The 26,355-nt window shown below is 37.3% G+C and overlaps 1 protein-coding gene across 14 annotated transcripts in view; it reads left to right on the top strand.

Moving 5' to 3' along the window:
* Window positions 1-26,355, top strand: part of LOC112452622 (TLD domain-containing protein 2) — a 143,968-nt gene that overhangs the window by 79,042 nt on the left and 38,571 nt on the right. For 9 of the 14 annotated variants that reach the window (XM_025012925.1, XM_025012921.1, XM_025012920.1 and 6 more), the window contains 3 exons: window positions 11,073-11,141; window positions 12,404-12,510; window positions 22,070-22,158. In XM_025012925.1, the coding sequence (XP_024868693.1) occupies window positions 11,073-11,141; window positions 12,404-12,510; window positions 22,070-22,158 (265 nt within the window). Of the gene's footprint in view, window positions 1-11,072; window positions 11,142-12,403; window positions 12,511-17,204; window positions 17,711-19,385; window positions 19,714-22,069; window positions 22,159-26,355 lie in introns of those variants that run through there. The other 5 variants (XM_025012929.1, XM_025012924.1, XM_025012915.1 and 2 more) reach the window with 3 other exon arrangements.

A 26,355-nucleotide genomic window follows, 5' to 3' on the forward strand; every position in this document is an offset into this window, starting at 1 on the left:
CGCAATTTTTTTTTTTTACAAGTTCGCAATATAAAATGAAGTATGATTAAGACCGGTATTCATAGTCGGATCTTATTTCAAGACCGTCTTAAGTAATGTCCCACTGATTGATTCATAACATTTTAAGATTGTACTTAAGACGGTCTTAAATATAAGATCCGACTATGAATACCGGCTTAAATATCTCATTTAACATCAACATTTATATTTTGAGACATTATTTGTAAAATCGTGATTGTGTTAAAAACTCTGAAACTTTAATATCTTTAAATCAATGATCCATACATGTATATGTCACAGAATTTATCGCGTTGTTTTTTTTTTATAATTTTTTGAATTTTAATATGAAATCAACTTTTGTTTAATGAAAATGTGACATCAAATTTACCAATAATAGCCGACTGACTAGTAATCGAGTGAAATCTAAGAATTAAGTTTTACAAATGCCAAACGCGCGGATACCGAAACCGTGTTCTTCCGGATATCCGGAGTGATATGAAAAACGAAAGCGAATAGCGGAATAGTAACTTGATTATATCTCATAATACATTCACTTTTCACTCGCGGCAAATCGTTTACTTTTCACGTGGAAGCCACGGTTAAATGCCGTCGTTTAACAAGATAGATTGTGTAGAAAATGAGTCAGCAATTAATAATAATGATTATTCGTCCAATAATGACGTTGGACGAGCTCGTCAAAGGAAAGATTAAGAGATTGTCGTCCCGCGAATAATACGATCGATACATCGACACGAGATGTGATAATTCAGGAGTGGCGAATATCACGCGGAGGATCTTTATAAGCTTATTAAATTTTTTATTATATCGATAATTTTGCGACGATCTTTGAACTTTCGTATCGATTATGTAATATCATCGTAACAGGATATCATAACTTAAGACGCGACGTTAAAATTATATGTTATTTAATTACATTAAATGTCTTTTTAATTATAGTTTATATTATATCTTAGATTTTTTTATGATAATTTTTATTAATCTACGATGAGTACTCGCGCGTGAATATAAATGAAGAGATATGTGTGATATATGCTTATGTATGAAGCAACTACGTGATGTTCTAAAATTAGTGTCTTTTTTTACTATAGATTTTAAAATCGATATACTTTTTTAATAATCAGAGAGTTATTAATTGTTAAATGATGTATTAATGTTAAACTATTTATTAACATTAAATTGTAGCTAAAAATATATTTTTCCTAATGCGAGCGTGAAATAGGCCGTTTTTCGCGTTTGTTTTACAATTTCATTTCTCCACTAGTTAAGAAATGGCTCTATTTCTTAACTAGTTCTTCAACGCTTACGTCATCGATTGTGAAATGGATCGTTTTTTCTCACTCAAAACACGCTCTTGTTAGGAAATGTTACATTACCGCACTGTTTTGACTCGTGTATGGAATTGGCTATTTGTCGCACAGATGGCGCGTAATGGGCCACTTTCCACGCACGTGTGATATAAAATAGTATGAACAACTCGTGGGAAGAAGAGTGGTCGAGCCCAAATGAGTGTGATGGTCGCACGAGCGAAGCGAGTGCGACCAACTTCACACTCATTCAGAATCGACTACTTTTTCCACTAGTTGTACAATATACTATCTTTTTACGAGACGTCGATGGTTTTCAAGTTAAAAACAATCGGAGATAAAAGAACTTTTTGTGAACGTAATTAGATTCGTTAGGAGCTGTACCTTTTGAAATACGAAATTTAATAATACGTAGAAAAAATATGAAATTTTTTTATCTTTTCGCACAGCTGTAGTAGTTTTTTGCATAATGCTATAACGCGCACACGACGTGCAGTGCAGTACATCGTTTGCGGCTTTACGATTTATGAATTCATAATTACCGCGATGATTATATCACCGTATATGGCTTGACTCGCGCCACGAAACGTAGCTAGAAAATTAATCCCTGCGTCTAATTGCCATTCTGAATTAACGGCTGGACTTCCATGGCGAAGGCCACAATTTCGGCGGGTGGGCTTTAATTAACGACAAAATGAAACGGCCGTCCGCCGGAAATCACGCGCGCCGAATAAGCCGTTCGATTGGCAATCGTCTCAAAGAATTGTTCGCCACAAATGGTGCTATGGATCGATAAAGCGCATCGATTGTATAACGATAAATGCGTTTAAATTCTTGCAACGATGGCCGACGTAAGTACGCGCTACGAATACCGTGTATCTCTTGTTTCAAGTTACGTTGTCCTTCGATTACGGCCGCGATATGGCTGCGAAAGGGCAGACAATGATCTAACAAGCCTTTGACATTTATATAAGAGAATTAAGTTTGATGTTGCCTAAATTAGAAATTATCTAATAATCTAATTATTTTCTCAAATTACTGACAATCAATATCATTGTTAATCAATATTACTGTTATTCAATAATTAATCTTATGCCGTAAGGTTGATAACCGATATCGCGTAATTGAAGTTTACGTCACCCTTTAGAATTTTAATTAGCTGCCTAATTGTGAACCTTATTTATTTATACCATAATGTAATTAACTAATTGTTTAATCATGATACGTTTTCTACGAAATATGATAAACGTGATTGTGTGTTATAACTGAAAATGAAAGCATATTAGCAAGAAAAATGTTTTGTTAGCCCAAAAAGTGACGAAACAGCTTCGTTAACGATATTTGCCTTCGACCTTCGTAATCCTTTGATACTAACAGAGGAGTGTTGTTTTGACCTCGTTTACTAGTTCCTTCTTGAATTAATTGAACGCAGGTATCAATTAGGCGGAAGCTAGATGTCCTCGATTCACGCTGTTTTTTCGAAGCGGAAGCATCTAGCTTTCCATCAAGAAACGCACCGAGGATACGCGATCCGAATAAAATTCGCCTCCTCTGTTTATTTATTTATATCCCATTATATTTAGCACATACGAGATTTTGTTCCAGAAACAATTTATTTTACACACTGTATATATTTTTCAAGACGTATCTCAAAATATTTATATATTTGTTTATATTTGTCTACATTATAAAACATTTTTTATAAAAGTAATTTTAAGTAATATATAAGTTAAATTTTCGATGTAACGAAATTCTTAGAATCTCCGTGAGAACGAAATTCCATGTCACGTCTCTTCTTTATGTCTTTCCTCTTTTCCCGCTTACGATCGTCGACATTTCCGCTTAATTTGCGGGACGATAATGCGAAGAGTACATTGCACGATTGATGCTCCGTGCACAATGGAATTTCCACGTTGCTTTGAGTCACGGCTGCAGGTGACTCGAAACGCGGAAAAAAAATTTTCGTCAACAAACGGGGAAAAGAAGAAAAATCCCGCGCCGATATGAATTAAAAACGATTAGAACGTCAATTGTAGAGACAAAAGCAATTGTTAAAGTGTATGAGTAATATATGAACACATTGTGTTCTAGGATAAAATTAATCAAAGTTCTATAACTTTAAATCGTTTTCTGACCAATCTCATTTTAAGAGATTTAAAATCATTAAATTTTGATTAACTTTTTTATTATTTATTTTGTATTTAGTATATATCCTGAAAACGTAACTATTATCGTTACGAAATTGATCATTATCTCGCTGTCTCTTCAATTTAAATATTCACAAAATAGTTTAGTCTTTTTAGATATGTGTTTTCCTATTCGATTCTCATAGATATCTTCAAATGATTGTATTTAATATTTTCCTCGGTGGTATTTTTTATCGCATTTTATTTTTATCCGACTTCGAGAGAGATAGGATATTAGTCATATTACTCTATTTATATTCCACGCAGTACCTACCTCAATCAGATTCGTTCCCAGAGCGATCGACATTTCAAACGGCATTTCCACGACGGGTTTCGATCTTGCCGCGACAATGCCATACGGTACATTACATCGATTACATTATACGGGCTAAGTTTACGTCATAAAGTAACGCGGTTTGTGGCACACGAGGCGGCACAAATCGAGTTTATCCTTTGCGAATTCCCGGAGCCCCGCCTCGTTAAAACAACGCCGACAGCCAGCAGAGTTTCCGTCTCGGCGGCCAACGTTGTTCCCGAACAACCTGATTGCCACACACCGATATACAGACACAGATACGGACACACACACACACACATTCCGCGTACTCTCTTTCCTCCGTAAAGTTTGTCTTCCGGTGACGGAGTTTAGCGTAGATATCGATCCATCGTCGAGGACAACGAGTTTCATCCTTGCGGTTCCGGGACGATCGTTAAACGAGTCGGACAACGATGGGGAAGAACCTCTTCCGGCGTTGTTGCCCGATGAAAACACCGATGCTCGGCCGTGTTTGCTTTGCCGGCTCGTTAACGGAGAACGCGGGGGCCGGGGGAATCCTCGTCTTCTCTCGTTTTATCGAGTTTCCTTCGTACCTGCCGGAGACGGTTTTAGAGCCTCACGGACACGCGACTGAGAGCATTTTCCATCCTATCATTGAAACATAAACGATCGTTTTAATGCTAATCACAATAATTAAAGGTACGATAATATAATATATTCCAGACACAATGTGAAGAAACGGCGGATAGCGGATGCGCAATATAATACGACGATTGCTTCATGAGCTATGAAACACCGACAATAATATCGATCGATCTGCGCGTCACAAAGGAACTTTACGAAGCCAATATCGTGCTGCGTATCATTAAAAAAATAAAAAAACCCAGTATAACCGTATAATAGCGTGATTATCGCTTGCGTCTATCGGGACAGTGGCAGTTACTGTCCACGATGCAATATTGTTTATTGCTCGTAAATGTTACGAGCGATTCTTCCAAGTTTTCCGGAAATAAAATAATAACAATAATAATGCACGTCTGGAATAATAAAAGATTTCCTGCGAGTGCCCGTATTCGCGGAACAGACGTGCATAATAAAGTCTTGTCGGCGTAAAACGACTGAATTTAATTCGGATCGAACGTAAAGTTCGTAACGTTAAGCGGCGCGACGTACCGCGAAAGGAAATCATTTTGGCACGATGCCCCATCTTGCCAATTTGGCGGGTGGCGGTTTTGTGAAATATGATAATAGGAAAATAAAGTCAATTCGCGCGTAAAACTTCCGCGATAGAGCGGTGTATTTATTACGCGCTCCTGGGCGAGTAGACACTGCACTAGTTGCGTTATTTTATGCATTCTGATTCCAAAATTGCAACGTGCAATTTTGGCGAGTCCAATTTTTGATGTTCTAGGTTTTAAATACAATTATTACTAATGTTACAAATATACATTTAAAGTGCGTGTATTTTTTCGAAAAAATGATAAAATATTTCGGAAAGAAAAATAAAATATGTACAATATTTTTCAATCAATATGCACGCAAATTCCTGATCACTCTTTAAGTCGCTCTTTCTTCCTTTTTTTAATCTCTCTTATAGCATGTTCATCTCTCATCGAAAAAAGCGGTTACGTTGCAACTTATAAAGATGGGATAAAGTTCAATATATGTACTTAAAAATCCAAGTCAAATCCAAAGATAAAGATTCATTTTCTAGGTAATCGAGTGATATTCATGAAAAATAATAGTTCATACATTATATTTATGAAATAGTCAATCTTGAGTTAATTTCGAATTTTAGAATGAATATTTGCAGGATTTGAAATGCATTTATAAATAGTTTCTTTCCTAATAAATCTTTTACAGGTAGTACTCGAACTTTAAAAATGAAATTGTTAGTTTAAAGAATGTATAAATGTGTAAAGATTTTAAATAATTTTTACTCTATATTTTTAATCATATTTTTATTATGTTTAACTTCAACGGTTGATAATCCAACATTTGTAATTATAAAAAAATAATGTAAAATAATGTTAATTTTATAACAAACGTTTTGATTCGAAGGAACATAAAATTTCTAATAAAATACTCATAAAATATTCGAATATATTTGATTCAGGTTCGGGTTTAATTGAAAGTACTGTTTTTATTTTTCGAAGTAATCGTAGAGAGTTCGAAACTACGCCAACAGATTCGAACCTTGCAAGATACTTAATCCCATCGGTGGTTGTGTCATGATGTTGAGAAACAATTCCGGCGATTCCGCTTAAGCAGTTCGTTTAATCTTAATCGCGGTTACCGTCGCTCAATTAACATCCGCTGCCAATGAATCGTCCCCGCGATTTCGCCACGGAGGATAGAAGGCCGCGAAGGTTTCCCGTTGACGCGCGTGCTGTCGGAAGAGACCGAGAGTCATCGGGGGGCCAGCCCAGGTAACAACTCCGGGGAATACGGCGGCCACGCGTATTCCCCGATTACCTATCGCGGGAAATGTCGAAATGGCTCGCCGCCGCGCCGGTCGTTCGTACGCGCGCGTGCTCGTGCCACCTTTCTCTCTTTCGATGGTTCGTCGATGCCGCGCGCTATCCCAATTCCATCGTGTGCGTAAGAAGCGCCTCGTGCGCGCCGGTCAACGCGCGTGATCTCGGTCACGCAGCTCACCGGCGCGACCGATAGCCGGGGAAATTGCGCGCCGTCTGCGCACGTATCGTCCGTTTTACTATACTGCGCCCAGTGGTGGCGTATTACCGCACGGACACGTAACGACGTAACTCGAGCCATTTGAGTCGCGTTCAAGCATAAGGAGGTCATCCGAAACTGTCCATTATTAACTGTTAACTGCGTCAATTGCTCGCAAATCAACTGTTTACTTTGCATCGTCGTTGGAAGATTTCACGGTGAAACTTTTTCCGGATAGATTGAAATTGATCGCTGAAATGGATCAGTTCTTTTTTTTCCTTGGCGATTTGACTTTCATCGTTTCCAAAATCTTTGCAATTTGCGTGTTTTGATGTGCACTCCATTAGGAAATCTTACCGCGAAACTCGATCTCTTTATGAAATATTCTCTTTATTATTACTATTAACCCGAGAACGGGCGTCTGCACTCCAATTAAAAGTTATTGTTAGATATTAATTACATATTGCATATTTTTGATTGTTCTATAATTTATGAGTAATTGAGGACAATATGTATATAGATTTATTCAAGATTTTCTGAAAAAAATAAGGAGAAACCGAAAAAATATATAAAAATAAATAAGCACATTATAAAATTGCTTTATCGTGAGCTTCATTTTTTCGATACTGGGATATAAAATTCATCCCAGACACCCGTTCCCAGATTAAGTTTTTTGTTAATAATTGGTATTATTGATTTGATTTACGTAACAGTATTTATCTATGAAAACTATTTATAAAAGTTCAAAATGTAAAAACAAAAATATGATATTTAAAATTATAAAGTAGTTAAGAAAATTTAACGGATCTAGTATTAAGCTTGAATATAACTAAATTAGATAGATTGCTGCAAAATATTTATCATTCTTCAAGCTTTTAATAGTAAAAAAAAATTTTAAAAAAGTTGAAAAGAATTCTTCCTAAGTAAGAAAAGAAGAGCATACCGAAACCCGTGGCAATAAATCTGCTTCGATTTTGCTGAAATTTCGTTTTCAGTTTTGTTTGACAATACAGTGGATCAAAAAAGTACTTGCACACCCGGTTAGTTTTCTTACAATAATTTTATTCGAAGGAATAATACATAATTACGAATTCATAAGTAACTTATTACATATACCTACTGTATGTAATGAATTACTTATGGACACAATTCGAAGGAATAAAACATAATTACAATTCGTAGTTATTGTAAAAAAACTGGGTGTGCAAATACTTTTTTAATCTACTGTATGGGAATACCTAGTACCAAGCTCACAGCAAATATCACATGCAATATCAACACTCTAATGTTATTCTCTTTTAATAGCCAGAGAATACGCATGTTAGTCTCTTTTATATCTTTTAATTTCCATACGATAAATATAACACATCTTACGTCAATCTGTTTCTCAAGTCGTCACTGTTTACGAGTATGTGAAACCATGCGAAACCGGGAAACTATAGGATAAGGAAAACGCCTGCGAGAAAAAAATTACTTCTCGTCCACATTGCACGCAGCTGTTTGCAGTTGCCTACTTCCAGGCGCTACTGCAACAATTGAAATAAGAAAAGTAAAGAAGTATTTTACCAAAACATTTTTCGATTGACATTACGTTACTGAAATTTCAATTTATTTATTGTATAATTCTTTGAAGTAGGTAATTGCATCATTTCTTTATTATCATTCCGTCGGCATGTTATACATTCGAACAAATACGCGATCTCGGTGGTTAAAGAGAATTTCAGAGATTGATTGGTAAAATAGGTGTACAAAGTAAACAGCTCTAGGAAGAATATATACATATATATATGAATTTGTGGTTCGGGCTCGGAGGGATTAATAAATTCTTGATATTGCGTATATCAGCGGGTAAATATTTCAGAATGCGGTTGTATGTTTTCGTTGAAGGTCCGGTCGATTGGCTCGGGCTACGAATTTATTATTTATATCTCCGGTGGCCGAGAACTTGCAGCGCGGTGACTTATTAATTACCGCGGTTCTCTCGACTCATACCGCGATTTCCATAATTAACGTAATACACAGTTAACATAATGCTATGCATGTTTCGACGTGCAATCGTGAAATAGTACGTTCTCAGTAAATACCTCAGCACCGTCTTTCAGCATCAGCCCTGCGCATACATCAGTGAAAAATCGCAAACGTATAACTCGCGACGCCGCGAGGTGTTACGTAAATATTTGTTTTTTGGCGAAGTATTGCCGGAGCGTGAAAGCAACGGTCGCGTAAACAAGAGCCATCGAAATTGTGCCAAAGCTATTTATACCTATATCCGCTTATATTTGTCCGAGCGCGGTGAAAACAGCGCGCGCGTTAGGTCACTTAATTAAATATTGTTCGACAATTTATCATTTTATTTCCTATCCGGAATGTCGCACGGTAACATTAATTTCGCCGGCGCGGCGTTCAGACTGTTTCGGATTAATTATTGGCATACCGTTGTATATGATTTAACGCAATAACGTAATTTATGCTGCCTAATCACCAGTAAAATCCAGCTTTGCACAAATTGCGACGCCCGTACGGCCGCGCGATTAAAACGAATCACATCCGAAAGTGCGCTGTTACCATATATATTTAGTGCATTGTTACTTCCCGCTCGCCTCTGTATTCAGATGTACGATGTACGACTGCAAAGTTCTAAATTTATAGCAAAATTCTTCCGAAACATAAAACATTTTCTCTTAGTTTTGTTTAGTGTACACGTGCGCACCTTTTGGCTCATATTGCTTCTGGTTATTACCGAGTTGTTAAATGTTACAGCGTAGAGACGACCACAGTTCTATGAAAACTTTCTTGAATAGTTAACAAAACTGCCTGAAAGTATCCAATCTCATCGTTTAATAAGTTTAATTTATCGGCAGTATATAATTTGATTATATTCACCCAATAAATTTCTCTTCCAACTCCTTACCTGTGATACATTGTATTACATAGAATAATTAAAATTAATTTTTATTAAGAACTGCTAGAATATATAGTACCGGTTAAAAGTATTGCATCACAATATGGAAAGAGAAGTCGTTACTTTAATGAAGGAAGACGTACATAAATGTTATAAAATTTTATTTTAGTACTGTTACTTTATGCTCTGATACGAATACTTTGAGAAAAAAAACAAAGATTTTAGTGATTTAATTGACTTATAATTATCGTTGGTGATAATTTGAAACAACGTAATTAAATCATTAATATCTTTGTTTTTTCTTAAAGTATTCCTATCAAAGCATAAAATAACAGTACTAAGATAACATTTTATAACATTTATTTATCTTAATGATTTAACGTAATTAAATCATTAAAATCTTTGTTTTTTTTTCAAAGTATTTCTATCAAAGCATAAAATAACAGTACCTACTAAAATAAAATTTTGTAACATATATGTACGTCTTTCTTCATTAAAGTAACGACTTCTCTTTCCATATTGTGATGCAATACTTTTGACGCGGTATTGCATTTCTTACTATTATTCTTTACAAATAATTCTCTTAAGCTGCAACGAAAAGAGGAATGAATTTTTCTCGTTAAATAGTTATTAAATCCACCAGACATAACGTGTAAAATTTACAAATTAAAATATGTCTGTAAGTTAGATTTTATTACGCGAACAAATACACGTACGCGTTGTTTCGAGAAGAGAGCGAATTTCCCGACGTTTCGGCAAACGAGGAACACCGTTTCGAAGCAGTAACGAGCGCGAACCCGCTGAGCCACGTCGAATGTAATCGAATTAAAACGTCGGATGCAATTAGCGCGGGAAGAGATGCGGCCTCCCGTGTACGCGCGAGTGCACGCAGACGTTTTACCTTCTCAAATTGACCGAATCGAGTGCGGCCGCTGCCGCACGAACGTGCGACCATGCATTTCCGCGATTCACGCGCACGTATAGCGCAGACAGCACTTGTCACAGCACGGATCGCGACAAATAACACAGCTGCATGTGCATCCAATAGACTGCTATGATGCATTACGATCAATAGTTATCTGATGATTAGTTCGATTGGATTTTCTGAACGTTTTATTGTTGATTGCGAGCATCCTGGCCCTTGCCGAATTGCTTTTTGCACCTACGCTTGTTTTTAATTTGATTTATTGACAGTTTCTGCGGTACGCTTGGAATGAGATTTTTACTTAAATCGAAGACACGTTTTTATGAATAAATTTTTTGGAAGAAGTAATACCATTGCTTTAATTGTATATTTATTATAATTGCTATTTATTATAACGAGATAATTTCGAATCTTGAGTATTTCAGTGAGATTTAAAAGAAGTAAAAATTTGTTTTGCAAACAGACGTGATGAATTAATATTGTACTATTTCAACAAAAAAACTTTGAAAAACACGCTGTACTTGATAAGTCGCATGTTCATACATTACGAATTAAAATGTCAAGCACGCAAGGTCGCTCATTAAAAATTCCACGAGAGGTTAAAATACTTCAAGTACTCTGCGCGTGAAAACAGTTTTCCGAGTAAAAATTACTTTCCAAGCTTACTGCAGTTGACTTTTTTTTCAATTTAATTATGATTTTAGTTTTTTTTTAAGCTCCTGCGCACGTAGATTGCATGTGTTTTCACCATCCTTGTTTTGGATTGTTTGTTGCATCCCAGGTCCAGGCGAATGTCCCAGGACGTCACGACCTCGAAATCGACGGAAAATCTCTCAGCGTCTTATTTCAGGTATGCAAAACACCTACGCTCTATCATCATATCTCGTCATCGTCACTTCTCTATTTTCTCCGGACTTCAACAGCGAGAATTATAAGTATTATAAATAGTTATGATCTCTCTTTAGAATGTAGTATGATTGTGCATCCTTTATATAGAAACGCACGCAAGATTGTACATGAAAAGCATGTAGGAATGTAAATAGAGATTTGTAAATAGAATTCAAAGTTTTTTGAACAAACATATCGTTTTTTTTTTATCGTAAGTCTACCCGTAAGGTGACCGCAAAAGAAACTTACGTAACAACGCGTATGTCTCTCTTCCGAATACGTCTCTCTTATAAAGAATTCTACGTTTCTGAAAAGTAAAACTTGGAACAATCCTATATAGGAAATCGGCAGAAATGTGCGGCTTACAGCAATGAGCCGTGTTGCTATGACATAACGCAAGTTCATTCACCGACTTTTTCATTCACGTTTCTCTCTTTTTTTCCCTTCCCACGACGCGTTGCACTATGTCGAGTTATTCAGTTCGTAGGAATCTCATTGGGCTTTATCTCTGTCGGCCACGCGTCCGTGGACGACACGACTTATGGAGGCAACCTGCACGGCGCACGGTTCGTTGCATCGTGAAATTGCGTTTTGTTATGGCTAAGCAAGATTGCCTCCTCAGCTGAGCGTTTTACAAATAGTGTCGCGCCAAACTATTAGTGTCTACCCGCGTAACGTCCCACAATATGTTTCCTGCGGGAGTAAGTGGACGAGTGGGCTCTCTCTCTCTCTCTCTCTCTCTCTCTCTCTCTCTCTCTCTCTCTCTCTCTCTCTCTCTCTCTTTCTCGACTCGAGAGAGAGAGAGAGAGCCCATTTCCGAATGTGCTGGCGACTTGATTCCATTCCAGGGACGTAAACTGCAAATAGAAATACCTTTTCATTACCCGATATTCTCGCGCGCGTTTGTTTTCGTTACTCGGTATATCATTTTCACTTTACATTTCGAGCTATTCTAATTTCTGTTTTTCAAACGATTTTTTTTAAACAAGTTTATCGAATCGATATTTCGTAGTTTGGAATGAAAATTGCAGGGAATTTAAAATTAATTTTTGAAAACGAGCGCACGGAATGGAGTACCTACCCGCGACTCATTCTCTCGTTTTATTCTATCTCTTCCGATCTATTTTTGCAGATTTCGCTTTGCTTAATCAAATTTGTTGCGCAACGAGCCCGGGATATAAACGAGAGTAAAGCTAATTAACGACTGCGTTTACTCTGTTACAGGAGCAAGAGCCGTAGCGTGGATCATGGATTTACGGCACCCTTCGATTTGGACGCTCTGCGGAACAAGGTCGAAGGACGCTTCGAATCTGTGGATAAACTCTCGAAAGGTGAGTACACGTTATTGCATTATTAATAATTGAAACGGTCGGTATCGCATCGGATTTTGCGTAAATATTCGACACGTCGTGGATCCCGTTTATTCGCAAGCGTCATTAATCAATCATTTTCAGAAAGAACGTCGAAATTAATCATGTTTTTTTAAATCGCAAATATTTATATATATTTTTTAGACATTTTACGCATATAATTCATACGCATTTTAAACTTGACATCAGCCGAAAACATTCAAACCATTTAACGCTACGATATTAAGGATTTAATATTAAGCGGCCGCGGCAATTTATCTTTTTACTTTCGAACCGATACGTCATTGTACGACACACACATGCCCTTTCTCTATAGTGATCGATCTGATCCGCTGCGTCACGCACTATCGAAGATTATTTAACATGCGACGTCCGTCGATGTCGCGCGCGCGGATTCACCGCGTACTCGATCATCCGCGGAATATCCGCGACTCGCGGAAGTTCCGGATGATGACGTCGCCGGGACGATGGGCGGGCGAATTGGAGAGACTGGCTGACCATGATGACGGCGCGATCTATACCGAACGAAGGTCTCGGGGACCCGGGTTGTTTCGACGAATCAGCCGCGCGCAGCCTTACACGGGCCGAGTTACATTGACTTACTTTCTCAAAGTGGCACAAGTGCCACGTGTGATCGATCGCCCTATCTCGCGCATACTTCGAATCGACGCGATACCAGCGTTAACCAATACCAGCGTAGCCAGAAGCGTAATGAAGACTAATTGACGCGCGGGATTAAGGATAAAGTGGTGTGGTATAATTAATGGAGCAGTGTTTCGATAAACGGAACGCAGGTCTGGCCGCGAGAGATCGATAGGATTGCGAACAGGCGATCGTATACATTGTCTTAATCGACATTGATTCTTAATGAGGAATGGACAGTTTAGGCGGAAGATATATAATTTAGATGCACGTTTTGTGTGACTGAACGAAACTTAAGGTAAATGACTGGACACGTATCTGTGTCTGAAAATTTTTATCATTTTAGCCCTTAAATAAATTATAACGCGAATTAAAATCAAAGACTCAAAGATAAAAATATTTTTTTTTGTAATATATTTTTATCTTTGATTTTAGTTCGCGTTATACTTATTTAAAAACTAAAATGATAAAAGTGTCCAAACATAGTTCTTAAGTGTCTCGGCATTGATACTTTTACCTTACTTTAATCTTATAGGCGAGCCTAGTGATTGTTTGTGTAGTAGATATCTTTCTATCGTATTCGCCAAGTGATTTTAGACAGTTATCGTATAAGAAAGCGATAATTTATCATTAGATAAATGATTGGATTATGCAGATTAGAACCTAATTATTATCGTGTTACCTATAATTTATTTTCAATTGTTGAAATTATTTATTTGTTGAAATTATTAATTTACTTTCATCGCTTATCAAAATAAGCGCGCGCGTATTTACGAGTTTCACTGCTTTTACGTTATATTTACTACACGCCTATTGCGCAATAAATGAACTTGAATGCAGAAACTCAAATCGCTATTGGCGTCGCTGCGCCGCGCACCGCGTCGTGTACCGCGCTCCATTTCGCGAATGCGAAATTGCCACGAGAATTTAGATTCTGTCTCGACAGCTTCGCGCGCAGTTTATTAAATCCGCTTCGCGAGCAACCCAGATAGCAGCGCCGAGCATTTGACTCATTTGCCGCGGTGCATATGCACGCGGGTGTGGCTCTAATGGGAGCGGAGGGTTCACCAAGGGACAATTGTTTCCAACTATCGTTAGAAATTTATCTCATTATGCCCGCGCCAGCCGTCTGTGGAATTGCACGTCTGAGAAATAATCCGGTCGCCAATCTAGCCGTCCGCCGCGCGCTCCAAGTTATATTCGTTGCTCACTACGTGCTATTAATCAAACAAATTCTGGGGAACGATTTTTTTATAAAATAAATTTTTTACTATTAAAATAAATGTTATTTATTTATTGGAATTAAATTAAATCAATTACATAACAATTCAAATAAATCTGTCGAGAATTTCGTGTTACATTGGTCATTTAATTTTTGTTTACGTTTTAATGTTATTATTAAATACGAACAGTTGGCTGTATTTTTTTTATTTTATTTTTTTGGGACAATTATATTTTTCGCGATAAAAATCGTAAAAAAAAATTGGGAGAGAGAGAGAGAGAGCAGCGATATATTCCAAGCGCGATGCATTCGTCGATTGCATTGACGTTTTTATCGGGGTTCCCTCGTCGTCGCTTCTATGCATACATGCGACTGTTTACATTGTAACGACACTAGTTGCGCACAGGCTGTGCAAACGTTCATTCCCGATTATGCCATGCATGCACGAATATCAAGCGAGGCTTTAAAAGTTTCTCGGAAAGCGGCAGGGCCGCATGCGTGACGGCCAAGAAAATAAACCGGCGGAAACTTATTCGCATTAACACAAGCATCTGCCGTGATTTATAAATCCTAAACGTTATATACATACATATATAGCCTTAGCCTTAGCCTTAGCCACGGCGCGTTTAAATATTCGTTACTGCGTTCTCCGTCTCTTCCAACGCAGAACCTGTTTTGGGTGAAAAATGCGCACATACTTATCTAAGATCCGATTGCTTCTGATAGTTTTGAGACGCTGCTGCACGCTTCGAAAACAATGCCGCTGGAGATGGCTATAATCGATACCATCCAATGACACGTTTCTATTTTGATACAATAATAGAATAAAAAATGTGATACTATATAATTTCGTTTTTATCAACGGCAAAAATGGCACAAGTAGTTCAGGCTTGACATATCCGCATATTTTAAAATTATATGTATTTATATTACACATATAGTTAAATAATACGTATAAAATTAAAAATTTATATATATACATTTATAATTATATAATTATACATATTAAAACAATTAATATATATTTATTTAAATAACATGTATAATTAATTATTATTAATATATTACAATATATGTATACATATAATAATGTTTGTGTAATAATAACAATATTAATTATGTACATGTATATGTGACATAAAGTAGCCTTTATGATATTTTAACTCGCATAAAATTATTATTAATGTGGGTATTATTAATTTGAATATGAAGTCACGTTTGAGAGTAGTGTGAAATTACATTTGTCTCTTATTCATATATTCATAGTGTTGTCATAGCTTAATATATAATTTATTCATACTGCATGCCGCGACTGGCAAACGTATCGAACATCTCTTCGTCGCTTGAGACTAATTATCTGAAGGATCCCTCGGGACACGAAAATCGTTACGGCCGTTATGTAATGATACCAGAAGCATATTGCGATGATTTGATCGACTGACAAAACTAGAATCGTTGGCTTTGAATCACTTCATACTAGTAGTTTATATATTATATTAGAGATGTGCATATTAAGGATTTTTGATGTCGAATCTAATTTTATTTTCTTTTTCGAATTTCAGTCGAATTAAATCAGTAAAAATTTATTAGAATCGAAACGAATCGAATGAAATCGAATCGAATTGTTAAAATATAATTTTCAATTAACAATATAATTGTTCAGATATAGATTGTACATGATTTTAACATGTAGATAATAAAAGAATATTTTGTGGAAAAATAATATTAATTATATAATGTAAATTCTTTTTAAAGCACTAACATATTTAAATATTTAATATAAAACTAATAAAATATATTTTATTTAATGTCATAACTGAACAATTAGACGAAAAATCATAGATAAATTATTAAAATACTCTAATGTAGTATCCAATAACATCCAATTACACACATAGAAATTAAGATAAAATAATATATAGTTTATTTTATTATCAATACTCATAGCCTACTATTTTTCTACATATATTTAAACTTTTACTTACAATTTGATAGGGTCACAGGGCATGTCAAAAATTAGAAATAAACTTTTTGACTACTTATTGTTAGTCGCTCGGTGAGCGGTTGTAATACTGAATGCACTATCTGAATACCCCTATTAACACGACCGTATTGTTTTGGTTATTAATAGAAAGAAATATGATTTAAAAAAATTGACAATTGTATAATATGATTCGTATTTGAACCACCTAGATTTGAAATTTTTGAATAGTTCAGATTCGAATCGATTCGAATAGTTCGCACATCTGTACTACATATCTGATCTTCAAGAATCATTTATCATTTACACAATTTATTGTCAACGTATTGTTTTGCTTATTAGCGAGAAATATGATTTTATAAAATTGACAATTGTATAATATATTCGTATTTGAACCACCTAGATTTGAAATTTTCGAATAGTTCAGATTCGAATCGATTCGAATAGTTCGCACATCTCTACTACATATCTGATCTTCAAAAATCATTTATTATTTACACAATTTATTGTCAACGTTAATAAACGGTGCAAAATAATAATTACTCGTAATTGTGAATCGCGACTCGGGAAAGGTTCGCGAAACCGATCTCATCCGATCCCATCCGACGTTCCACTCTGAAAATCCGGAGATTAATCTCGCAATTACCGCGCGATTTGTCGGTCGCGAATAAGGAAAACGACAGTCAAATAGTCCCGCCAAGAGTGACGTCGATCGGATTCCATCATGGCGATCAGTGCTGGACGGTCAGTCGCGCGGAGTCGGTCGTTGTTGTGTACGTAAATCGCGAGGTGTCCGTCGTCCGCGTCGATCGGCGCGCGACGTCGGTGTCGGGCTCGAACTCGGATTGGATTCGCGTCGCGAATCGCGATCGTTCCTCTCCATCGCCGATCGGTGACACCCGACGACCTCCGCGGGTGCGCGGCGCGTGCTAATCATTCACGTGATCGTGATACCTTCTCGCGCAGTTTCAGCCGCGCGCGGATGACGTTTGCCTCGCGACCGCGACGTCGCGTCGGAGGATCGTACTGGGAGTCACGGTGAGCCGACCAAAGCCGACGCCAGGACTTGTCTGTCGTCTCCGTTATCGCGTTTACGCGATAAAAGTATACGTCGTCGCCGCGGGCCGAGCGCCGATTCTCGCGCGCAGTACGTTTCTGCCGCGGAACGCTGTCGGTTCCGCGCGCGTAACTTCGCGACTACAGATTTTTCCGCGAACGGCTCGATAACGATTCGACCTCTGCGCCAAGTTATTTTACGTGCTTCGTATTTAAAGCGGAATTAGTTACAAATCGCGAAGTTGTCGCACTTTTACACTGTAATTATACATGTATATGTGTTTTTATGTATTATATTTGTGAGAAATATATATTAAAAAATATGCATGATCTTTAGATACATATATATATATATATATATATATATATATATATATAAAGTGTATATAGGTATACACACATATATTTTTTAAATATATGTATATAAAGAATATACGCATCTTTTAATATATATGATGTAACTATACATCATTATATATGTATACATGAAAGAAAGTAATCATTAGGCAAGAGGAAAACGTTTTATCTACACTCGAAGTGTGAGGGATCAAAGTTTCTCGACAAATCCGAGCCGTAAATTGAATGTCAAGATTTCGTCGGCGATTCCGAGTGGGCCAATTGCTTTATCGCGCGTGTTTGGCCTGTCACGCGAGAAAGTTTCGGCGTAAGCCGGTTTCGCCCCGCGGAGCGAGCACTTTTTACGTATTGCCACTTGTAATGACAAGGTCGACCGCGCCGCCGCACCGGTACCGCGACGGGAGAAAGTGTCCCGGCGAAGAGCTGCGTGCGTTTCCGTCCGCGTGAAGAAATTGAGCCACTCTGCGCAAACGTTGATAGCTCGACACTCACAAGAAAGCTTCTCTCGGAAGGAACAAGATTAATCTTCGATAATTTTCTGTGATATATGCTAATTGACGAGATATTTCTGGGGCGTTTTGAGCGGTCTGGTATTTAAAATTCTTAGTCTTGAAAGATAAAAGTAAGTGAACTTGTAAGTAAAAGGTATATGTCGTGCCATTTATTAACCCTTTCGCTGTTCCATATCGTATGTGATACAAAGTTTTATTTCTGGGACTCTGGTGCATTACATACGACGCACCGAGAGAGAGAGAGAACTTACATTTAATTCGTATATCTCTTTTAAAAAACTTTTATAAAACAGCATTTAGGCCAGCGTACATTTCCAGGCTTATTCGAGAAAGATTAACATTACAAAACTACGATATTTATTATAACATAAAGTTTGTTTTTTTGAGAACCTCCGAGTTGGACCGATAAAAAAAACGTCTGGGCAGTGAAAGGGTTTGCGGAAAGTAACGGAGGAGGCTACGGCTGTGCACTATTGCTTCATTCATATGTAGATTTCAATTCAGAGAGCTTTTGTATCGGTTTATTTTTGTATTTTCTTTTCTTTTGTGAGTTGAGCTATCTACTTAGCGCTGAGCGAGCGTCCCGTTTGAGTGTAGATAAAATTAACGGAGAAGCCGAAGAGAAGTCAATACCTATTGTATCTCCCTGAATCATTTGTTAATGTAAAACTTTGCTGAAACTCCGCCGAACTTGTAACTAGTGTCTCTATTTATCTTACAGCGCCACTATTTATCTTATTTTTAACGTAGCTTTTTATTTATCTATTATCGGAACAGCTCAAATACTTTTTATCTTTATATCCAATCTTGAAGCTTATTGTTAGATTTATTTTTTCCTTGATAATATGTTGATATAATATTGATATAAATATATAATCGTTGATATATTTATACCGCGATAACGTTAGTGGCGAGTTTATCTAGATAATGCATTACGTAAAAAGCTCCGATTACAATAGCGGAGAAAAAAAAACCGATTCACACCCGTGCGCGCTCTTCCCATTTATCCAATTATACTTCGCGCTGACACCGTCAACTCGACACCTATCAATTACGGAAAGTGCAGCAGTGTACATTATTCCACCGACGCTGTGATCGGTCGATGCGAAATATATTAAAACGCGCTCGCGTATAGACAGCGAGGAGTGTCCGCTTTCTGGCGATTTCGAAAAAAAAAGAGCGTCGAGAAGCGCGACGATGCTCCGACTTGGAAATGTCGACGGCGATGGAATTTGACGTGCCGATCATGATGGACTCGCAGTGGGAATACGCCGATTACGAGGCGAGCAACATTCATATTTACGAGAAGGAATTTCACGACTATGTCGTGTACTACGTGGCGCAAGGGGACTCGCAGCTCTTCTCAGACAGCACGCAGCGCGCCTCAAGTACAGGTAGTACTCGGACAATATGGGGGAAAAAACGTGGCGAAAAATGCGTTTAAATCAGTACGAGATATCGTCCATGCGTTACGCGTTTCTCATCCTTGTCCGCGCGAAGTAAGAGCTTCGCCGATTTCGGCAAACATCGCCTGTGTTTTTGAAAGCAGCCCTTCGACAATGTTTGCTTTAATCTCTTTCAACTTTTGAAATGCGCGAATCGTTTCATTTTTACTTCGTTAGCAAGTCCGAGAGAAATTGTTTACTCTGTTACTTGGAACACTTGGTGAATCACTCGCTGCTACTTGGTGAATCACTCGTACACTGCAAATTTTTTCATCGTCAATTTCATATTAGAAATAGATAGATATATTTTATTTTTACTTTTATATTTATAGAAAATTATTTTTGTTACATTCACTGATCTCAATACGTCAAAAATGAAGACATAATTGAAAATTACTTAAAAAAAAGATACAATAGCGTGTATTTGTCGAAGATTGATTTGATGGACTTAAATAGGGTCAAGTTAAACGATGCTTTTAGATTAGCAGCTTTTTTTTCAATTAAAAAAAAATAAGAGTATGTCGTAGACTGAGGAGTGGAAACTTTAGGAGAGACTGGGAGAGACTCACATTCAAGAGAAGCCGTTTCGGGGATCGATCGCTTCAATAAATATTAATTAATTTCACACGTGCACCAGCTGCGAGACGTGTGTGAGACGCGATGAAGTATGCAAATTTGGTAGAGAAGTGTCAAGTCCACGCGTCGCGCGCCATCGTATATACCGGCTAAAATAACAGTTTCCGCAGTCATCCCGAGCTTATTGCGCAATGGCGTGAATTGAATGCCAGTTAAAATTGAGCAAAGTGTCTGAATCATTTATCGAAGGCCACGGAGAAGAAAAACAAACCTTTCAGATTGCTCGTCGCGCGATTCTTCGTTATTTCTGTCACGTTTGCTCATGGAGTACAATAGAGAAAATCTATTAGCTTTTCAGGGGGGAGGGGAGGAGCTGGCCGTTGTGGAAAATAATAGGAAACGCGGTCGTTCAATTATGATATGTGAGTAATCTGACACTGGCGCTTTTAATAGCTCCGGTAATTATATCAATTATACGTATATACGCATTCGCAAAATAACCAAAACAATCCGGATTTACTTTTCGAAATAATATCACTCATTGTCAGTCTAATGCTCAAGGCTTTCTGTATTTTATTTTCACGAAGACAATTACTCATTATAATAATAAATAAAATGTGTTGGTAGACTTATCGCTAATAGTATTGATTTTACATGGTTGTATTAGCATTACATTTAGAAAGTATTGATTATTTATAATTCAATTAAGAGAAATCGCGGTGTTGTTACAATAAACACATTTAATACAATAAATGTAATTATTTTATTCTGTCTAATCAAGAGAAAATATTTCAGTTTCTTTGTGAGATAAATTCTAAAAGCAATGTCACGACAGGAACGTCGCGCCTCGTTGCCTCACAGTCGCCTCTCGGTCGCCCATATCGTCTGAAGTGAGATTCTCGCGAGATGCTCCCTCCGTTCGCGACCGAATGAATGTTTAAATTGACAGTGATTAACCGCGTTTGTCTCGCAGCGCAAGCAGGTTCAACCCTCGGAATGACTTTTGCGTGAGCCGTCACGTGTTTGCTGCTTCGTTTATCACCGAGTCACGCTCGCCACGGTGCAGCTGGCTGCACTGGCGAGGCGAGTGAGTAATGCAGTCGGGTAGGCGGACTGCAGAAATTAAATTTAACCGTTACTTATCTCCGCGAATGTTCAACACCTCATCGCGAATATTTTTTTCCCCTCCTCAAGATCGATGTCGACAATCGACTTTGTCTCACGGAGACTCGAAGATTCGACATTGTCCGTATCGAAAAAAATATTTAGGATAACGGCATATAGTTCTTCCTACAAGATGGTATGCAACTTGCAGGAGCAAATTTGCTTCTATCTTACAACATTCTGTTGCTATCTACATTCTACGGTTTTTTTTTCAAATAAATGCTATATATAAAATGTTAACAATACATAATCTCTATCGAACGATTTATCTAAAAATTATCTGAATTTATGGGAAAAAAAATAGGATAAATGTGAGTGTAATATCTCTTCAGAACTTGGAAGTAGACGCGAGTAATCTGAATTCCGATTTTTCGCCAAGTCATTTTTACAAATAAAAGTAAATATAATCGTAAGATACTTATGCGATACAGAGATGTCTGCGCAGTAATCTTAGACAAGTCGAGATAAAATGTGCACGTTACATCAGAGATGTTTTATTTATCAACGCACTGTGTTCAAGAAAGTAACGCGACTGCAAACCTGTTTCTCTTTTTCTTCTGCACAGATTCCGATAACGAGAGTAAAGATGGCTCCTCGACACAGGAGAAGAAGCACGGCCGTGTCTCGCAGCCCATCAACACCATTGCCTACACGGTAAGTGCGTCTGTATGCATAGTAAACGTCCTAATTGAGCGCATATTAAGCTCTGGTATACTCGGCGATGCACTTGCACGAGTAGTCCAATGGGGCAATCGAGTGCCGGGACAAGACGATTAGGTGCCAAGGAGAGCGAATGTAACCTTTGCTCGAATGCATATAAATATCCGTTATCCTTCCCGGTCGTGTAGCGTAACATAACTGTTTCTTCTCGCTGTCGCTTCAAAGAGAGACACTCGAGGATTTGGAACGATTTTGAGATTTCGGTTACAAAGATTTATTATATAAAATGAGGATTTATATAAAAGAGAAGCGATTAAATATCTGCGACGAGGTTGAGACGAATCGAGCTTGAGGGAAGATTGTAGAATAGAGGAATAGGAAATGTTGCGTAGCAGCACATAAATTTTTGAGAAGGACGCGCTATCCCCCGTTACATAAGCTAAAATTCTCTAGTACGGTACTCTTTCAAGCCGTTATGTGACTACGAAGGTAATCATGTGATTTCCTCAGAGTTTTACATTTTTTTACAATAAAATAAGTTAGGATAAATCTACATACATTATTCTGCCTGAAAAACACACTTTTTCATACTAAATTGACTTAAATATAAAATCAACAGGTCTCGCGTGCATAATTACAAGTAAAAAAGTGTTTTTCGAGATCGAAGAATTGAATTAAAGAATTGAGAATTCGAAAGAATTTACAGAGGTGTACAGGAATCGTAACGGCGGAATAAGGGTTAACCGCGCTTCGGTTATCAGCCGCGTTATCAGCGCGCGCGCGCGTATCTCCCGGCGCGAGACACTTCAGCGTGAATTCCAATTACTTCGTTGAGTGAGCCCAGCGTTCTCGCGGACTCTCGTTAGCGAAATAGTTTCTCCCCGGTGGGTCGTGTTCGCGGGGAAAGGACGCCGCGAGTTCGCAAAGACCGCGGACATTCGATCCCGGAACTTCGGAGACGCGGGACGGTACTCGTGCGCGCATCGCTAGGATTCTAGAGCGGCGCGTATGCAAAGATCGCAGTCTCGGGACCGGCACGCGTCCACCATGTCCAGGTTCGCCGGGACACCTCGCGTTGAATAATCGGAATTCTGATCTGCGAACCTTTTCGTTTCGCATTGAGATGCTTAATTCTTTCGTTATCTCTCGCGCAAAGAAATTTCAAAAGACATTCAACTTTTATTTCAAACAGCCTTATTCATTATCTTGTTCTTTACTTCTCCGAATGTATGGTGATTAATAATAACAGATCAAAATAAAAATATATGCGACATAAAATCTCATGATTCATAAATAAAACGTAACTCATACAGAGAAAAAGTTTAGTATAGTTTCCTTTTGTATCTCTGTATTTTCTTTCGTTCGTCTTTTCTTTTTTCGTTCGCGATAACCGACGATCGTGTTATCGCACTTTATGTTATCCGCCATAACTATCATAAAGTCGATCGCGATCGTCAATTTCGCGCACCGCTCTCGAGAGAAATTTCTCGATCGTGCAGCGCTCTAGGAAGAATGGCATCTTTCTCTCTCTCTCTTTCGCTCTCTCTCTTCCTTCCTTCTTTCCTTCTAACCCTAACTTGTTCCTAATGCGATGCTTGTGAAAGGCTCGCTCCAGGGAGCGGAAGACCGCGCGAGATTTATCCGACGAGGAAATAGAGTTGTTGCACAAGCTGCATTTCCTGATTCCCTCCGGAGCAAATAGAGCAAAGCGGAAATCCGCGAGAGTTCCAGACTTGATGCCATCATGGTGCATTTCATTATGTTCTCTTTCAAAAGTTAACTTTAATAAAAGTTTTAGCGAAATTGTCCTTTTCTGGACGAAAGATATTTATTAATTATTTAGATGTCGGGATTGAGTTAAAGAATTATTATTAGCATTTCAACTAAACTTTGTACAAAGTATTTAAATAACCAAGTAAATAAGCACAATTCTACGAATGTATTCGTTATCTTTAATTGACTTTCTGTTGATTCGATATCACGTAATTCTTTAAGTACAATTGATTTTGTCATATTGATAAAACGAATTATAATATTGTACGTATTAATAAAAAATGTAAAATTAAAAAAAGAAGGATTTAATATTAAATGACTTTTTAGGAATTGATTCAAGATAATTAGGAATTCATGATTACCATATATAGTTATATGTGCAATATTAATCACGCATTTTCTCCTGCTAATTGTTAATTGTTAAAAAAACTTTTCTAAAAAAATAAAAGAGAAATGTAAAGCTATGTACAAGCTAAGTACACGCAAAAAACTGTAGTATAGCTAAATAGTATAGTTAAATAACATAAAAATGTAAGATCCTTTTGCTATACAAAAATAGATTTAAAAATAGATAATAATTTTAAACAAAAACTATTAACATGAGAAATACATTACAATCTTATTGTTTAAATCTGTTTTTCCTAGGTTTAGAAAAAAGGATTTAATATCAATTTCTAAATGGCTCGTTAGCTTTGAATTGATCCAAGATAGTTAGGAACAAATTATTTCCACGATTATATGCGCAACATCAATGATGCATTTTCACAATCCACGTAATGTTAATCCGCTGATGGGTCGTCGTTCTCCGATAGTTGCTGGCGTTATCCCGTTTAACGGCAGTGAAATCACTATGGCCGTAGCGTAATCCCTGTGTCCTGATAATTACGGCGGCTGCAATTCCTGCTCTATTAGAGCCCAGCTTATGTCGCCCGTTTCGGCTTCCTTGCACCCCGTTGATCGATTAATGTCTGTAATCTGACAATTTCTCTTATCTTCCTCGTGCTGGCGATCTCATTGATGCTCGCTATGCAGTCGCGTGCAATTAAACAACAACGATTTTCAAGTTCACGCTTATCATTTTATCGGGTTTCAGACGAAGATATCTGAGACGTGTTTGCCTTTGTATTAACTTCCAGTTGCATACTTCGAGTTAATACCGAGACATTAATGCAAGGAATTATTTGGAAAGAAATTGTTTCACCCGGTGTTACTAAATTACTAATTGTAAGGAAAAGTATGACAAACCTCTCTTGCAAATATAGTGTTCTTTTCCTAATTGTTCCAAGTCTATTATTGTAATAAAGAGAAGTTTTAAAATAATTTTGACACTTTTATTGATATTATTATTTGAATCAGATTTAATTTAAAATATTCTAAAAATTTCATGTTATTACTAACTTAAACTGTTAAATTATAGGTAAGGTTTAATAAGCTTCATCTTAATAATTGTGCTACACATTTTCGTTTTAGTAACGTTTCGCGCTCCCGTTTAACTTATCAAAGTATTTAAGCAAAGTTTCTTAGCTAAAAGTTATATAATAATTTTTAACTAAAATTCCTAAATTAAAATTATCCTACTACTCAACATTTTAAGAACTATCAGAGTGATTTTTGTGAAGTTAGCATTTGATTTTCAAAATTATAAGATATAATTGACAGAATTTTGGCTCTTCCTCAAAAAGTTCCAGATATCGCATTAGAATTTCTATCCAAAAGTATTAAAAGTAAAATCGATTTGGATTTGAAACAAGAGAGTCACAGCCAACTTTTGCGAGCTATTGACAAAAATAAATCAAACGTTTCACAATTGCGAAATCTTGATTTCGATGGCAAGCTTCAACTTGGAAAATTAATTACATTTGTTTTAAAGATTATCTTTTTATCGTATTTCACGAATGCGAGAGTACAGAAATGATATACTGCCAAAAACAGATAGAACGCATATCAATCTTTTGACGTTGTGCGAAAGATCGGAGAGTTGGAGAGAGAGAGAGGAATACAAAAATAAAGAACCTATCCCTCTAGCGTGGGAGATCTTTTGTGATGTGGCAGCATTTCGTTCCATGAAAACGAAGATGAAGATTATAAAGCCGCAGCTAAAAGACGCGGAAATTGAAACAATGGCCATCGCACTGCTCTTTTCGCGGTTTCAGAAAATATCCTTTCTCCGTCCCGCTCTCCCGCCATCGTTCCTTTTTCTTTGCTTTTCTTGCCAGCTTCATCACCGCGATTCTCGCTTTTTGTCCCGTTTTAATCGATCTCTCTTTACCTTCTCTGTCGCTGTTGCCCACGCGTCTAATCTCTGTCAGCGGAATAGCCGTTCTTTTTCTCGTTGAACCGCACCAGTAATGGGACGCGAATAAGAGGAGGGAAGGAGGGGGCTTGAGCTGCTTTCTAATCACTTGTCTAATCTCGATC

The sequence above is a fragment of the Temnothorax curvispinosus genome, unplaced genomic scaffold, assembly GCF_003070985.1.
Source record: "Temnothorax curvispinosus isolate PA1 unplaced genomic scaffold, ASM307098v1 QBEX01003544.1, whole genome shotgun sequence".
NCBI classification, from domain to species: Eukaryota; Metazoa; Arthropoda; class Insecta; order Hymenoptera; family Formicidae; genus Temnothorax; species Temnothorax curvispinosus.